We start from the raw sequence: 18,368 nt of genomic DNA, 5'->3' as shown, positions 1-18,368 counted from the left end.
GTTGACAGGAATGGTCACAATGCAATTATATACGGCAATTTGTAACTAAGTACTTTCAGAGTAACGCGCTACTTTGGAGGGTCAGTATTTCAGGCAGTTATATGTTCGTGTCCACATGTACATATAACCTAAATCATATCAGAATGCCTAAGAATGAGTGGGATGAAGAAAACGTAATTTATTTTTAGACAAAGTAACTAATTACTACATACCTGTCAACCTGTACGTTTTTGCCGTGCAAAGTACGTTTATTATGCAATTTAAGACGTGTACGACGTACAAGAAAATTCGCACGGAAAAACGCAAATTTGTCAATTATGGGTACCATCCGTTATACACCGACTATCACGAAACGGCAAATCAATCAAGTCAAACGAGTTTGCTGCGGTAGCCTCTATCTCGGTATCGTTTTTTTTCGTTGCAAACGAAGCGAGTGGTTTGATGCTACTGTGCGTATACGTCTGCCGCCTAGGGATTTCCCATCATTCCGTGGTAGTTGTGTAGTGAAAGGAAGTCCGTCTCTTTTTAGAGAACCGGCTTTTTCGGCTCAACTCATTAAAGAGAGCCGGCTCTCAAACGGCTCACTTGCTTTGATGCATTATATTACGTATTATTATGTTGTATAAAGAAGTTAAGAAAAAAAAGGAAGTATAAAAGAAGAAAATGAAAAAAAAAAGGTTTGTGGTTATCCCTTTAATCAGTATATTACCAACAATACTTTAATGCAGAAAATGAATTAATAATAAGAAAATTCTACTTACCGTATTTTCCGCACTATAAGGCGCACCTAAAAGCCTTTATTTTTTTCAAAAGCTGACCATGCGCCTTATAATACAGTGCGCCTTATTTATGGAACAAAATTAATTCGCAAAGTCTTGCAACTAACTTGCAGCCGCCGACTAGATTTTCCCCCAAACGCAGTCTGCGGTGTATGCTGGGATTTATTTACCGGCGTTTCATTGGCTAACCAATGTGTCAATCATCATTTGAATCGATCACTATTGGCTAAAGTTATTCGGAGGTCAAGGGGAGGATCCTTTTTATCATTTACAGGCTGGCATTGGCTTAAACGGCAAAACAAAGCCTGCAATTGGCCGAAAAAGATGAATGCGTATAGCACGTGGCTGACTGCATTCAGAAAGCATTTTTTTACTATTTTGTATTTGTAAATATTTTATTCTCCTGGATTTGCTAAACTCACGGGTATAAGAGGACCACGGCTGCACATTATTATGAACACAACGACTTCGGTGAGCTACTCTGGCTATATATATATCATCTCTGTATCTTGTTTCAGACTGAACTCGATGTTTCTGTGATAAGCGGTGCAGATAATGGATGGAATGGAGTGTCTATTTTTAAATTAAACTCAATTCCAAGTGTTTATTGTCATATATACAGTAAAGTTGCGAGCGAAAAAGAAAATAGAATCTAAGGAATGGTTGGCATTTCTTGAATCCCAAGACTTTAACCTTCCGAATTATGGAATGATGCATTTGAGTGACATCGTACGGACACCGCATCCGCACGTGTTCTCGACACGAATTTGCGTCTTTGCAAGCTTTGGGAATGTTAAGGGGGTAATAAGTTTGACTGAACTATCTGACTGTTTTGTTGACGTTCCCATTGTAGCGCCTTATAATCCGGTGCGTCTTATGTATGTCAAAAATAGGACCAAAAACTATTTTTTCGGGGTGCGCCCTATAACCCGGTGCGCCTTATAGTGCGGAAAATACGGTATTCATATTTGCATGTATTTTTTCCTTCTACAGCAAACGTCCAAGCTACTTCATTTTTGAACTTTTTTCATAATAAACCTCATTCATGTCGAGCAACTCAGTATCTCACAACAAAATGTTTATTAACAATATATATGATACAACAAAACAGTTGTACAATATAACATGTTAAACTACATAAATAAACACGTTTGAAGAAAAAATATGGTGTAAGATTGTTTTGTATTTTTTAAGGGAAAATACGACAGTTTGTAAGGGGATGGAGCCCTTGAGCTTGACAGGTATGTTACTAGTTTTCTAGTAACACGCCCGACACAGGATGTCACTAAAGAGAAACGTAGGCAAAAGTCACGTTCACTTCTTGGACGTCTTCCAGCCGTGACAACGACATCACGACATATTGCCCATAAAGACTTGATTGGTTGTAAAAACAACAAAAGAAAAAAAAAACTCGTTTGTTCATAAGAAACTGCGAATCCTGGTGCGACTGACTTGCGGTCGGTCACTCGGTTCGGACCTTCGTGTCGTATCCACTTGTTGCGTTCACACTTCACAGCACTTGTTGCTATTTCAAGGGACAACAACAACAACATGGCACAGAACGGGCTGGCAAGGAACCAAACTGGGGAGAAGATGCACAAATCGGACGACCACACAAGAGCCTTCGTGTACACTAACAAGAGGGGCTATGATGTCACTCGCAACCCACACCTCAATAAAGTAAGTGGGGTGACGTCGCGAAGAGTCGGCTTATGTTACCTTAGCGCTCTGCTCTTGCGTTCATTTCAGAGGGACGACAACGACCTTGTTGTTGAAATGACGAAAAATACTACAGCGTTATTTCAAAGAGAATCGTAAACATTTTAAGATAGGATATATGACATTTTATGCTTCGAGCCACGCCATTTTTTTCCTGTTCTCAGATGAAACTAGCTTAAATTCAGTGTATTTTGACATGAAACATGGCATGTTAAACAACTTCAGTTCAATTAAACATGCTTTGAATAACCAAACATATCTATGAAAAAAATAGTTGAGTTTTAATTTCATTAGCCAGTGTGCACGAATCTGGAGAAGCAATTGCATTAGTCAGAGCGTGAGTAAGGGCAGTTATATTTAGATTTAAAGAGCACTGACCGAGGTTTACAGTGTCAATGTCCCTTGGTCATGCAACATTTACTTTACTGTGTTGACTTTTATACTTTCTAACGGGGCGTGCGTTGATATCTTACCAGCAGTATTTGTGAATGCATTCCTGAAATTTAGTGGTAGTGAAGTTGTACATTCCCTGGCATTACTTAACATGCCTTTACTTTTAACAGTGATGTGAAACAAACATCCCTGTCGAACTATGACTATTGCTTCCCTTATTAATGATTGTAATTCCCCTTACTAAGTGATAATAAGCCTTACAAACACGATGGGGCACATATTTACTCACAGCAAGACAGACTATGTAGACTAACAACAAGATAATATCAGGGTTGGGTATGGTTACTTTAACTTGATTACTTTCAGTTACTTTTGGATTACTCCAATACCAAATATGCTAATAAAAGACAAAAGAAACTAAATATGAATAAAATTATGACTCACAACACGTGGTATGATTTCTCTCCTGGCTTTGATCTTTTTGAACTCCGGCAAAACTAACATAAAATGCTCTCTCTCTCCCTTATTGCTCCAGCGAAGGTCGGGGGGTCCCGTCCCTGTGCTTGCTAACATCATTTTTGCCGTTCCATGTATTCCGTTACTCCCCAAGCCTGCACAAAATTTAGTAATTTTATTCATATTTAGTTTATTTTGTCTTTTATTAGCATATTTGGAGTAATCCAAAAGTAATTGAAAGTAATCAAGTTAAAGTAACCCTACGCAACCCTGGATAATATGTGAAATCATATATATATATATATATATATATATATATATATATATATATATATATATATATATATATATATATATATATATATATATAAATATAATATGTTTATTTCATTTACTACGTAAATAACACAAACCATTCTTACAGTATTTTTCTTCGTTCTTTCCCGCTTGCCATAAAATTAATGTTGTTTTTATGCGTCGCAGTACAGAAGTTGGCAGACTTTATCTGTTCTACAGATGGTAATACTCTGTAACAAAAAAGTATCACAATTTAAATAATTTTTCAACAAAGATCTCTGAGTATCAGTTCCCATTGTTCTATACTTGGTATGTACAGTACTTACTGCACAAGGCTAAAAACTGTGTCATTGGAGTGAGAAATGCAGAGAAAAACATGCAAAAAATAAATGCTTAAGCAGGGAATTTTTTTTTCTTGTGTACCGCAACAGTTTTGGCAATCTATAATGACGTTTTCATCTGCTGCCAGTGATCAAGACAATCAGGATTAGACCCGGAATGGGCAAGACAAGATTAGTCCAAGCGAGTTTTTGAAATGTATTTCTTAAAAACTTTTTATTTTGCAAAAATTGTTGTACAGCATACACAATTCAAAATGATAAATGATGAAATGATAAAAAACACATATAAGTTGACATGTATGTAGTGAACTCATGCACTTTCCAGCAATACTTGAAAGTCTTTTGATGATGGTAATAGGAAACAAAGAAAGTTTTTCTTTTGTTGCATTTGTTTTGGTTGCATTGTCGGGAGTGTTGTCAAAGATGAAAGTGGAAGGAAACATTCGAGACGAAAGGTCAATGGGATAAAAAGGAACATAAAAGAAAGGACAGAGTTTAAAGTTGTGCAAGTTAGGTTATTTGTGTGGTGCTTGAAAGTGTTTTTCTTCTAAACACCAGCGGCTGTGTCCTCTTTTTTTCGTGGCCGTTGACAATATTATGGGTGAAAATTTTTATTGTTTTCGAAAGTATAATGAGGAACATGGCTTGAACGTTGCTTAATCACACACAAACTTGCAGATCCATATTTGATTTTAAGGAGGTTCATGTCATTGCCGGGAAAATCATTCTCTGGGGTGGACTCACTTAATTTTTCATTTTGTTTGCAACACGCATACTGAACAATAGCGCTCTTGCTAGCTGTTCCAGTGAATTCTCTGGGTTTGTGTAGAGCGACAAAGGTCACCAAGGTTGTGAGTCCGGATTGATGTGATCCCTGTCCATGGTGCTGACTGACCATTAAAAGTTTAGTTGGTGTAATTTGTGAATTTATTTCGGAAAAAAAATATCAAGTGTGATTGGTTTAAAGCAACTTAGAGATATATTTTTTAATTGATTAGTACAGGGCTATTATTTTCTCATGCATTTCTGAAAAGACTCGTATGTTTTTTTTATAAGTTGCTACTATTTTATCAATATGCTTTAACTAGATTTTAACTTTTAGAAGTGAGACTAAATTGTCTCAATCAACAACAAATACATATTTCAAAAAAGCCCTCCTAAATTGATAGGCTAATGCAGGGGTCAGAAACTTTTGGCTCATGAGACATATATGGCTCTTATACAGTGCATATGGCTCGGAGATAATATTATACACATGCAAATTTCATCTATCATGTTCCCAATTTAAAAAGCTCTTAGTTGAGTCTGGTGCGCGCATAGTCAAAAGCGCCAATATGTAGGAAGGTTTGGTCCAATATATAAAGAATTTACTTTCGACTACACTTTACAGTCAAGATGTCAAACCAACAAACCCTGTTTTGGCTATAGTGTGCCAAGGAATCCTTTGTATGAAAGCTCGTTTAACAACTTAGGTTGACTGTTGAGATACTTTATGATGAAATCCCACCGGGGAAACTGTAAGAAACCTAGAAATTCCAGTCAAGCACACAGCGCAATTTTATTCGGTGCTGCTTTCAGAATGGGCGGAGCTATGCACACAGCGCACTTCATTTTGCCCATTTGCAGTATGTTGTAATATTTTTACAAAACAGCTCTACACTTTTTTTAAAAACTATTCTTTATGAAAAAAATGAAGCTCATTATTAGCCTCAATGATCTCAAGTACTTGCGGGATGGAGACAAATTTAAAGTTGTATATTTGGTGATATGGAACACAGGCTCTGTTATTATTCTTCCATCCATCCATTATCTGCACCGCTTATTCTCAGTAGGGTCGCGGGGGCGCTGGAGCGCATCCCAGCCGTCGGGCATTGGGCAGAAGATACTCTAACTTGGTACACAGAGATAGACAACTCGCTCGCTTATTCACACCCAGGGACAATTTGGACTACTCGATTAATCTGACACGCATGTTTTTTGGAATGTGGGAGGAAACCAGAGTACCTGGAGAAAATCCACGCAAGCACGGGGAGAACATGCAAATTCCATACAGGAAGGCTGGTAGCTGGATTTGAACCTATTACCTTAGAGCTGTGCCGCGGACGTGCTAACCACTCAGCCGCTGTGCTGCCTGGCATTATTCTTATTTCATAAATTTGGTCAAATTTAACCTCACCCAATAAAATAAAAAGCGCTTAAAAATTTTGTCTGGAGAGCTGGTTTTGCACTTTTGCTAAATTTGCCTTAATATATTTGTATGGTATGGCTCTCAAAATGTTTTTGCCATTATGGCTCATGGGTCAAAAAGGTCCCTGACCCCTTGGCTAATGAATTGAGACTTTTTAATGATTTCTTACGCCAGTTAAGAAAAACAAATGCTACCAATGTAGAGCTCTTTTATCTTTTTTTTTACATCTTTTGCATTTGTTTACATTTTAAAATTTCTGATAAAACTACAATAAATTAATATTTCCTGAGATGGTCTGTGGACAACCAGGCGTTTTTGGAGACTACTTGTTGGCTGTAAATACAATGCTTGTGCGCCGAGTTTAAGGGTATTCACACTAAGTGAGGTTGGCTCTTCTTATGTGTGTGGTGCCCATATTGAGGGCCTTAGATTGCAGCTTGAAATCCTAAAGCCCGCTGCTTTGCTGTGATTTGCTCCACTCGGTCCTGGCTGAGACATGAAATAAATCTGGCTTGGCTTTTAAGCCTTGGAACTAACTGGTAGCGTTTTTGTGATCAGGCCTTGAAGTTTACTGGGAGTGTTCTTTTGGCACTCAGGTCGATAGCAATGCCGTAAAAATGCTTTCTCACCTCTTAATAATAATAATAATAATAATTTCCTTGTATTGTCATTCTGTGTAACAATGTACACAGAACGAAATGTCGATTGCACCTGACCATGACCTTCCTATTACCAACTTTCTCCATCATATGGCTTATATAAATTTGTAAGGGATTGCCAATTTCTTTTAGCTATTTCTTTGAAAGGATAGTGGTACGATTAACTTCTACCATTCTTAAGAACATAGTTATAATGAAGAAAATATATAAATATAAATATGTTAAAATTTTACGTGCAATAAATGCAAGCTAACTGAGAATTGACACTTGCAAAAGTTAAGACTTTTAGTTAGAACCTTACATTTCTCCAAACAATTCTCGGTCATGTCATCCTGGGTGTACGGATTTATTAACATTGGCAACGTTTATAGTTTTGGCACATTAAACATACAAAGCATATAACATGTCATAGTTCATTGTTTTGTTTTAGAAGATAGGACACCAAGGCTTTTTTGTGTCTTCTTCTCAAATCTTCTCTAAGTGGCACCGCTTTCCCCTGTTATTTAAAGTCTTACAGTGCTTACCTTGGCAGGAGGTGTAGCAGTAGAACGATGGCTTTATTTGAAAGTTAGCCCATTATAGAGGGTGTTTGTTCAGCGATGGAGACATTGCCAACTGGACCCCGGCTTACACTTACATCCATTTTTCTCTTTAAATTCAAATTATGTTGCCACTTGCAATAAGCAGCAGAAATTGCCTTGTTTATTTACGTTTCAACAAGGTACATTTTTGCAATACGAAAGGGTAAAGTGTTGCTTTTCCACATTTAGGTGTTTATTTTTTTTAAATGCAATAAAACAGGTGGATAAAAACACATTAAGGGACCAGCTGGGACCTTTTAAATATGTATTTGACAAGTGATTTTATTTGGACTTTTTCAACATTTCAAGGCATGAATGTTTGGAGTGGAGTTCACCCGAAATACTCAAAGCTTCTGGCCCTGTAAACTCTTAATGTTTACCTCTCAATTTACACCGTGGGACCATGAATGTACCTACTGTGCAAGAATGCTTTTAGAAGGGGCTCCATAGGTTGACCTAATTCGTGCTAGAGGCCTCTTGGTTTACCACTTCGGATGTTACATGCTGCTTTGTCTTGCTTAATAAGATGCTTTTATGACCTGAGCTCTATTGTGGATTGAGGCTTTTGTGTAAAAAAACAAAACACAAGCTTTTACATCACTTTACTGGCTAACTGAATGCAGGGTTGAAAGTGAAATACATTAATATTGTGTGCTTTTAATCAGAAACTGTCCGTTCTCCTTAGTTGTCTTTTTGTAGTAATTAATAGTTTCATATGTATATGAGTGCAGTGGGGTTGGTGTCTGGTGACGTAAAGTGTCAATTACTTTTTCACATAAGGCCACATGGACCTTTTTTTATGCCTTAATAAATGAAATCAACATTTCAAAAATACATTTTGTATTTGTTTGGGTTCTCTCTATGTGATATCAAAATTGCTTTAATGTTGAAATACAACAATGGATTGGTAAAACGATTAAAAGTGTTAACAAGGAAATAGTTCGTCGATTCGCTGTGTCACACGATCGATCTATGCTTCACTCATCATGGCGCAGAGCCAATGACATCACACGCAGCATTTGTTGTCAAAAATAACAAAGTGAGGTGCTGTGCAAACTAAGGCTCGATTTTCAAAGGCTCCAGTCAATTTCATCTCATGAAACATGACGGACACGGAGAAAGCAGTTTGGCCGAAGTGTAAAAGCACTCCACATATCACAAAACAAAAAAGTGCATCACTTGCAAGCTTTGCCAAAGGGATATGGCATGGGAGCACCACGATTGTGAGGCAGCGAATCAAAACCAAAACATGGATTTACCGACGAGGATGAAAGGAGCTCATTAGAAGGTCACTACATTTGTTTTTCAAAAATGTGTTTGTTATTTGAGTTTTGTAAGAGTGGAAACGGAACCTTCGGTGTTTGCTTTTTAGCTGATTAATGACTGGGCGTGTGTGTGAGACACCTGTTATTTCAATTAAATCATCTTAAGAAGTATTTAATTGTGTTTTTATAAAAACACTCAGTTTTCACACAATTGTGGTAGGATTAAGCATCTTGTTTTCATTTTCTGGCAAAGTCCGAGTGATTAAGTGAGGAAACGTAACGTTAGTCTCTGTTCGCGCTTGCTTAATAGCTTAATAGTGATTGTGTGTGTGTGTGACCGACACACTTTTTATTCAGTTAAATGAAAGCATGACGTTTTTTTGGTCACAGCACAAAAAAGCAGTATCAACCACTAATAAGCTCTTTGTGATAAATATGCAAAAAACCCCACAGAATTCATGATGGGGAACATACTTTTCCGTAGCACTGTATAACTATTATGTAAATCCCGTGACGAAAAATTCAGCATCCTCATACTCTGTGCTTGAAATGGTGCCGCCATACCTGATTTCAGTTGTATCTTGTATGTATAAATAAACACGCTCACCCTTCATATCCTATGGCCAGCAAATTGTGGGTTGTATATGACAACATGGAAGTTGCTGTCGTATTCAGGAATTATATTGAAATTAAATAAATAATGAGTAACTGAGTAATGCAGTAAGACACCATGTGGAATCGACAGTGAGGTTACAAAGTCTTAATGATAACTTGATACAGTATTCATTACAGAGAAAGTAATTGTGTTTCTGGAAAGTGTTTCTTCGTAAGGAGTGAGTCGCAACACAGGCAATTGTTAAGTGTCAAACCTAAACTTCCTTATCTGTCGAGACGCTCACTTAAGGCTGAAAAAAGTTTTTTTTGCCGCCAGGTGAAGCTTCTACTGTCAGCACTGTGCCTGAACGGACCTCAGGAAATTGGAGCAGAAGGTCGGAAATGACTACTAAAGCACGTTGGGGGCCCGGCACAGGCGGGCCTCTGTGGCTCGGGCAGTGGCACATTGTTGCCCTCCATCTGATTTCAGCCAGCCCAAGGGATGAGGTGTGTTTACCTCACTCGGGTCAAGTCCACTTCACCTCGAACAGGAGCTGGTCACAGCACAACCTACTAATTGATGCGGTGCTGAAAGCAGCCTGTCCTCACATTGACAGGCTTTGATTTCCTTTTAATCTCTGCACACACTCTATACCTGTGTGCACACACAGGGCAATGTATGTGCCCGTGGTCCGGGTCCTGTCTCTCCAGAGGGGCAGCCAAATATAATAGATGTGTTTTGTATGTACTCGCAGAGCAATAAAGAGATGAAGTGGTTTGCCCGGTGCAGAAAGACCCTTCTGTGGCAAAGACGAAAGTGCTGGTCTCACTCCACAGACGTCCTCTGTCTTCCACCTTGATCATGGGTTAATGAGGCAACTGTGTGTATCGCGGCACTAGCCACGTCCTGCATGGTGCTTTGAAAAACAACAACATTCCCTCCCCCAAAAAGTTTGCACCCAATCAGGGATGCTGTTTTACCTCAAAAGCTGACCTGAGCATCAACATATAGATCCCCATTTTTTGGCTCTGCACTGTCAATGACCACAAAACCAGAGAACGTTGTTAGAAAGTTACATCTGGAGCAAACTGCTCTTAAAAAATAGCGATTCTTTGAGTTTTAATGAAAACATTTCTTTAAAATAATCAGGCAATGTTCGGAAACTGTGGGTAAAAAAGTGTAGGATGGGAGAAAAAATAATTGCAAGCTACAGTGTGATATATGACTTCTACAGATGAAGGAATGGAAACAACAACTTATTTTCAAATGTTGAAAACCTGTATGGTTGGATTCCTCAAAGGTGACGGTATGCTAACTAGTGAAAGTCACAATAATGCACTGAGGCAACTTGAAGTCATTCAAATTGTGTTACAGTACATTTGTAAGGCTGGGACATTCATAATAATAATCTATTGCTTGACTTTTCACCAAAAATGAATTTTCCCTTAAATGTGTACAAAGCCATGTGTACATCTATGAAGAGACAATTCAGTTTTATGCTGGCCACTTACCAAAATTGAAACAGAAGTACAGCTATAGCTGAAACATTTGAGTGTGTGATTTTAGAGTGTGTTTGGTTGCAAGATAACTTCTTACTCTATTTCAGTTATTTCAGAGTTGGAGAATGGGGAAATATGTGTTACCCAGTTCGTATAGTCAAAAAACGTATTGTCGCCATTGTGTTGAGTTTTCTTTGGGTTGAATACAGCTTCCTAAAACCACATTTTTTACGCTAGTACATTTTCAAGTTTGTCAAAGATTTTAACTATTGAATTCATTCACAATTACTTTTGAATGCACTTCTGACAATATACATGCTCGATTTGTGAAGGGTACATATTTGTTATTACATATTTCTTACTTATTTGTATAGCTGACGTAAACACAGTTTTGTATAACCTCTTTGCATCTTTGAGACCTGTGAGGGAAAGAAACCTTCCACAATTTTGAGCCAAACTCTGAAGTACAAAATATACAAATACAAATACAACTTCAGTCACCAACTATGATCTTCCAATCCATTTGGAGCACGTTCAAATTCCCCCACTGAACACCATAGCTTCAGATTTGTGTCACAGTTGGTGATCTCCAAGCAAGGACCACATTATAGACATTCACAAAATTGAATGCCCTGTACATGCTGTCTTATTGCCTATAAAGTATATACATAAAGCTAAATCATAAGGTTTGAGACAAATGCAGCCTTCAGGGAGGACACCTATAACAATTACTTAAATTTGGAGATAAGGTCCTAGGCCCAGGCCCGAACCCGGCCAAAATTCGGGTGGGGTCGGGTATTAAATGTTAATCATTATCGGGCTGAGGCTGGGCGAGCTTCGCACTCGCTGTTTTTTTTAATTTAATTTAATTTTTTTAGTTAGTAGCGTGTTGTCTGGTGATTAAAACAGCTTGTCCTGCAGTTTAAGGTCTGTCATGTGCTCCAAATCTCTGAGCCTGCAGAGGATGCCTAAGCCCCGGAGGTCGGCGACGTAATGGTGGACCGACTCACTGGGCTGATGTCGACGCTGCCGAAAGAAAATCTGCCGCACCAATGTGGAGTGCAAGTTTCAGGAAAGATATGCAATACATTCCAGAAATTTATGAGGCTTCAAAAGATGCGTTGGCCCTCACCCATACAGGCTATGGATTAGCATCTTCTGCCTTCATGCATCGTTAGTGTCGAATAGCCTTAAATTGTTTTTCATAAGATCCTAACCAGCAGGGCCACGGGACTGGCAGATTGCCAGGCAGGGCGAGGAACTTAGGAAGGGGCGTGTGTCAGTGCTTCCAAGTGTACGTAGTTTATTCCGGACAGGTGTTTTAGATTGTCATCAGTGGTTTCTGGTGGTCAGACATTCCTGAAAAGGAGTCTGATGGGTCGAACATAAAAAAATCACAACTTTGTTCCCCTTCACAAACCTCTAAACAAATCCTCCTTCGGTAAATCACAGAAATCTGGGTGCAATGGGAGCTGTAAATCTATACATATTAACCACAGTCACACCCTGAAAATGAAGATTTAAGCAATATGATCCAACCATCAATACAAACCTCCACACAACTGAGTAGCATGAACTCCTTTTTGTGTTGTTGTAAGTCGATCCTCATTCATGGGAGGACAACAGAGAAGCAATTTGTCTTTTTCCAAACTGACACAGGGAGACACTCAAAGCCTCATCTCCTTCCAATGGGGCGCTTGTCAAACATCCCACTTCATCTATTCCTCCTTTTCTTAAAGGCTTCTTAAAAGTACTGGATATCACAGTTTCTCTCAAGAGACTGTCATGCCAGCATTTAGGGGAGCATTTAGTTTAAGTAATGGAGAATTTAGTTTCAATTTTGTATGCATGGTTTTCCCAAGGCCAGAGAAAATTGAAGAAAATTGCTGCCTTGACAGTTTTCAAAGTTTCAAAGACAAATGTGAGTATACCTCTCACCTAAATAGACAGTATGAATGGTATAAGTGCTGAATATAGTTTTCAACTCAATTCAAAGGTTGAAAGAGTTGGCCATTCCCTGTGAGACTTGGATGCCTTCCCAGGTACACTCAGGCTCCTTAGGGACCTGCATCAAGGAGGATGAAAAGGCCACCTTGAAAGGATCCGATGTATTTAAGAGGAGCTCTACATGGCCCTTACCTCCACCCTGTCAAGGCTGCCCTCCCTATGTCAACAGCAGCTGGTTTTTCAAGGCTGTTGACCCAACAAACTTGTCTGTACATTCACGACCTGACATAATTTGCCATTACATTTTTATCTGTGGTTGGTGATTTGAAGATCGTTTTGGGTCATATCCTGGCTTCATATTGCTAGTGCGACCCAAGATTTCATGACTCATGTCAGCAAAATGATGATTACAGGATCCTATGAAGCTTGCTCTTTAATAACCTGCAGTCATATGAGTGGTTGAGGTTAAATATAGTGCTGTTTCATTGATTTTTGGGGGGTGTTGGAAAAACCTTTAATACACATTTGCTTGAAATGTGTATATACTGTTTATTTATGTTGTAATGCGTACTATCGGCCTTGGTAAATTAAAGCAATAATTAACTTATCAATGACAGATTGATCTGATTTTGTTTTGGTATTGTTTTCTTTGGATGTGTTTGATTTGGAGGTTACTACACCATAACAAATACTGTGTGTGAGTCTTGGTCATGTCTGACACCCTATTGTTGCTACCAGAATTCAGTATGGCTTCAAAAAAAACTAGTGGAGATAATTTTCAGCAAGTCAACTGTTATCTTTTACGACCGCTCTCATTTATGATGAACAGTGTTCAAGCAATGTTTTTTTTTTTTTCAAATTAGTTGATATTTGTCTTTAGATTTTTTAGCTGATCCATGTGAAGTAAATATTATTGCTTGAAAAAAGAAGGTCTGTAATGATCAATATTATTTGTACTACTATAGTGTTCATTTTTATAGCGCCCGGGCACAGTCAACCTCATATATGTGTATCTTAGATCTAGTCAATAAATAATTTACCACCCATTAAGTGTGATATGCGCTCTGAATGCTTAGTCCATCTGAGCTTTTGGATTTTTTTAGAGTATCTGTATTTTGGGAATCTTTTTCCTTTTCATCATTTACGTGATTGATGGTATAGCCTGTGATACTCATATTTGACAGCTTCCTGTGCTCTATGGGATATTGACTGAAGACAAGTGGTAAGATTAGATACGGGTGGTATACCAGCTCAGTAGCCTAGATGGTAAGGCACCCGCTTTGAGACTGGGAGGTCGGTGATTCGCGCCCCGGCCGAGTCATTCCTAAGACTTAAAAAGTGGTCGGCGGCGCCCTCTGTTGGCTGCGGCTGCATCGGCTCGCTACAACGGGTCAGGTGCAATCGACATTTCGTTCTGCGTACATTGTTACACAGAATGACAATACAAGGAAATTATTATTATTATTATTATTAAATGTCCTAAATATTTGAATGATTTCAGAACTCAGTGCCACGTTGTTTTACAGGCTAACTATTCAGTTAGTACTCCCAGATTTAACACTATGAATATTGTAGTATGATTGCACTTTTAAATAAAAACTTCATGGATTGACTCACATCTAACTTTGTGTTGAAAATAATTTGAAAAGAAACTTAACTCACAGTTAATCACATTTTAGGAATGCAAATACTTTTCAATGGCTCTATTTCCATTGTATAATATAACAATTATTGCACCGATAACTGGGGCTATTCCATTTGTGATGTATGTAACCTACTTTTAACGAGAGTAAGCCATTTTATGAGTAAAATGTTGACGTTTAATATTGATTGATTAAAAAGGATAAGAGCAGATTAGATGTATTTTTATTGAAGGTTTATTTAGTTGCCACACTTTTTGCCATCATCATGTGAGAAGATTAAGTGTAAATTGTGTTCAAAAGTGAGACCTCTTGCTATTGACACACACAGAATAAAAAATACATAAAGCGTTTGACCTGTGTAATACAGTCAAGTTATTTTACAATGACATAGAAAAGTTATGGATAATCTGCATAATTAACACTGACATTGATCCCAAGAGCCCGTCTTTGAGATATGTTATCGTTGTTTTTATCTGTAAATTGATGACTGATGGTAGCCATGCTCCATAGAAACACACTTTTGCCTTTCTATATGTTTAAGCTTTTCTTTAAAAAGCCAACTGATGAATGGAGGATATTTCTGGGGAGACCAGAGAGGTCACTATTTATGTTGGAACCAATCCATCTGAATTTTGCTTCATGGCAGTTTTATGTTTGGCAGATCAAACACACACGATAGAAAGCATGAGTAGACTCACATGAATGTCCATTCTGGGCTGAATGAATGCACTGAATTCATTCCTTGGCTCCCTCATCCTCGGCTAGGAAGTATTCACCACCGGTCACAGTCTTTCTGTCTGCTCTGCTGTCAGCATGATTGCATGAAAACTACCAGACTGATTTCACTTAACGAGGAGTGTAGCCGGGATGAAAGCAGTTCAAAGTAGATTGAAGTTAAAACTGTCATTCAACAAGTTGGGTGTGAGAAATTAATTTCTTAAGATTACCACTAGAGGTCACAGTGGCTGAAAATGAAGTCTAAGTGTGTACATTTGAATAAGTTGCGTTAAGGAATCCCAAAGGATAGCACTTTGTGTTCACAAGCTTAGTTTGCAAATCTTCTGTTTGAGCAAAGATGAATTTCAGAAGGAGATATGAAAGCCAGTTTTAATCCCCACCTGAAGCGACTGACAAGAACAAAAAAACACAGATCAATTTTGAATTTCCTGGAGCAGCGGTAAAGAATAACTATCTAGAGTTGAGCAGAGCAGCAGTAGGCTACAGTGAAGTGGATAATTTTAGCGGTTAGTGTGAGAAGCTTCTGAAAAGGCCAGTATAACTTATAGTATAACTGCTAGAACAACCCAGAAATTGTCAATCGTCAGTACCCTGAATTATGGAACTCAGCATCATCTGCTTGCATGACCAGCCGTGGAAGGCGAGGGATACCAAAAGACTCAGCAAGCTTTGATTTGCAAGGAGCAGTCAAGAATAACAATTAGCTGCAAGCAGCGAGCCAAGTGGCTAACAAGAAAGGCTAGCAAGGAACATAAGCAAAAAAAGGCTAGTAAAAGCTTGCAAGAGCAAAATAAAATAGGACAGGCAGCTAAGGCTTGAATGACTCAATGACAATCACTCCAATCTATCTAAAGTCAAATCATATTTATTTGTATATAATCTCCAAAAGTCTCTAAGAAATGCACAGACCAAAATAAGCATGAGGGAAATTAAGGGCACATTAGATCTTACAAAGAACAGTTAAGTGGTGTAGTCACGTCACAAGATCATCAGGACTGACCAAGATAGTTCTCCAGAGCACAATCCAAGGAAGCAGGAGGAGAGGATGACCGAAAAAAAACTGGGCCAACAACATTAATGAATGGACTGGTGTCAACTTTGCCATGACCCAAGAAAAGGCCAGGGACCGTCAAAAGTGGAGATGGCTTGGCGGTGCTTCGACGACCCATGCAGTTCAGGGATCCATGAACCTCGATCATTTCACACATTATTTTCACTAGACTGCAAGAGGGGGCGGCATCTTGGCCTCCGTTGATAATCTCAATTTTGCCGTGTTTTGTTCCCCCTAGCATACGTCCCTCAAATGACCTAATATCTCATTCTTGGGAGAAATGTAATAAAAAATGGTAGCACAGAGAAATCCCACCTTCTATGGAAATTCCTTTTGAGCAAGTCTGAAATACTTAACTGTGGCAAACGGACACCACAAAAGTTCAGAAGATAAAGCGTCATTTTGCCAAAGTAAAAGCAACTTTCTCAAATGGGATTTCCAATTTATATAAACAACTGAGCAAAAACACTCCAAAAAAAATCATATTCTGCAGAGAACAAGCTATAAATAGTGATATACAGCCAAAAAGCAGGAAGCGGCGGTGACCATGAGTCAGACGTAATCGAAGTAGAAAAGGAAGGCGGAAGCGATCAGACTGTTAACAGGGACAGTGACACCAAGAATGAAAGTTTCATTGGATTTAGTGATTTGGAGTGAAAATGATACCATGTATTTTACGCTAGAGTTATCTGAACAACTAAATATGTAACATCGTTACTGACGAGAGTAACTAAGATATGCTCGTATGAGTAGCGTTAGTATACCGTGTTGTATTTTAATTTTAAATTGCCTTTCAAGACGTCATATATGTTTCGCTGTTGGATCTTATGACATACATTTCCCCCAAAATACGACTTATAAATGTTTTTCTCCTTAATTACTTTAAAATTTGGACTATAGGGTGCACCTGATAAGCCGCGTGTGCCCACATATTTACAAAGAAAGACAGTACACAGAAAGTGTTTTCATAATATACAGTAACCTAACCCCCTTAACGTTCCGCTGGCCTCTCGCCGGACCCTTGATAAACAAATACGTGTCTGTACAATCAACAGTTGGTATCCTCCGATACGTCCTTTTCTCTTATAATTGGTCAATATGCATTTTTTAAGTAGTTGTGAGCAGGCCCCCCTGAGTCCTTTGGAGGGTTGCGGTTTCTTTACTGCTTGGACAAAGTAAATCGTGCTCTGAGTTGGATGTTGCTATTTGTTCGTGTTGATGTCAGTGCAGATTGTGTCTGCTTTTGCCCGCAGGACCTGGTCGTGGCACCACATATACCTGCCATCTCCTAAGGCCTTTGAGCAACAACTGGGGATGTTTTCTAATGATCCTTTTTCTGACAAACCTGACACACAGGTGAATGAACAGGCCCCAGGTGAACAGGTTGGCAGGGCTTGGGAGGACATCTTACACTGCTTTGACCAGGAAATGGAAGTAGTGTGGCTCTACTTTCCAAAGATCTGTTCAGGTGATCTTCTGGCCAGCAATATTTTCCCCCAGGCCTCTTGCTTGCTCATGTCCACCACATTGCCGACGCGCTCCTCTTCCACCTCATTGCGAACCTCGTCCTGGATAAGCTTTTGCCTTTCCTGTGCTTTGGTTCTGACGTAATATGCTTTTGGGTTGCAACCCAGCCTGGCACAGGCTGTAGCTACAGTTTCAACCAGGGTGCTGTGCCGCTTCCTCCTTGTTCTGACCTCCACTCCTGCTGAAGAGACTTTTCCACCAGTGGAATCTTGGTAGAGCAGGACGTCTTTGGCCCAGCAAACCTTGAACTCTTCTGCCAGACTGCTGAAGGGGGGTTGCAGCAGGCTGCACTTGTATATATATATATATATATATTTTTACATTTATATCTTTTTACCCCCTGGTTGAGTCGTCCCATGAATAATGTTACACAACAATTGATAGTGTAGGGATTCAAGCAACAAAAACAACCCTAAGAGTTTCTGGCTTCACTGATCATAGGACCTTTAGTTTCAATTATTATTATTATAATATTGCTCTGCTCAGATATTGTTCTGGAAAGCAACATGTTTTCCTTTTGGTTGGATCTCGTTGTTCCCTGAAAGGTGAGGATTTTTCATGTGTTTATGTAATTTTTGCTGTCGTCACAGTAGCTGACCATTTACCACACAAATTACTCCCTGCATTTTTCTTTTCTGTAGTTGAAAAAAAGGCAACACCATGCTGTCCTCCTTGTTTGCCTCTGTCATT

At 38.8% G+C, this 18,368-nt stretch overlaps 1 protein-coding gene across 3 annotated transcripts in view; it reads left to right on the top strand.

The window, feature by feature from the left end:
- The first annotated feature begins 2,091 nt into the window (after positions 1-2,091).
- me1 (malic enzyme 1, NADP(+)-dependent, cytosolic) overlaps positions 2,092-18,368 on the top strand; it is an 89,884-nt gene continuing 73,607 nt past the window's right edge. The window contains exons 1-2 of one of the 3 annotated variants that reach the window (XM_088326455.1): positions 2,324-2,459; positions 9,610-9,779. In XM_088326455.1, the coding sequence (XP_088182581.1) occupies positions 9,675-9,779 (105 nt within the window). In that variant the 5' untranslated portion in view covers positions 2,324-2,459; positions 9,610-9,674. Of the gene's footprint in view, positions 2,460-8,571; positions 8,702-9,609; positions 9,780-18,368 lie in introns of those variants that run through there. The other 2 variants (XM_088326457.1, XM_088326454.1) reach the window with 2 other exon arrangements.

Source organism: Urocampus carinirostris, chromosome 2, assembly GCF_059441175.1.
Source record: "Urocampus carinirostris isolate Australia breed hairy pipefish chromosome 2, RoL_Ucar_1.0, whole genome shotgun sequence".
Classification (NCBI taxonomy): domain Eukaryota; kingdom Metazoa; phylum Chordata; class Actinopteri; order Syngnathiformes; family Syngnathidae; genus Urocampus; species Urocampus carinirostris.
This window is presented reverse-complemented; position numbering and strand designations above follow the sequence as displayed.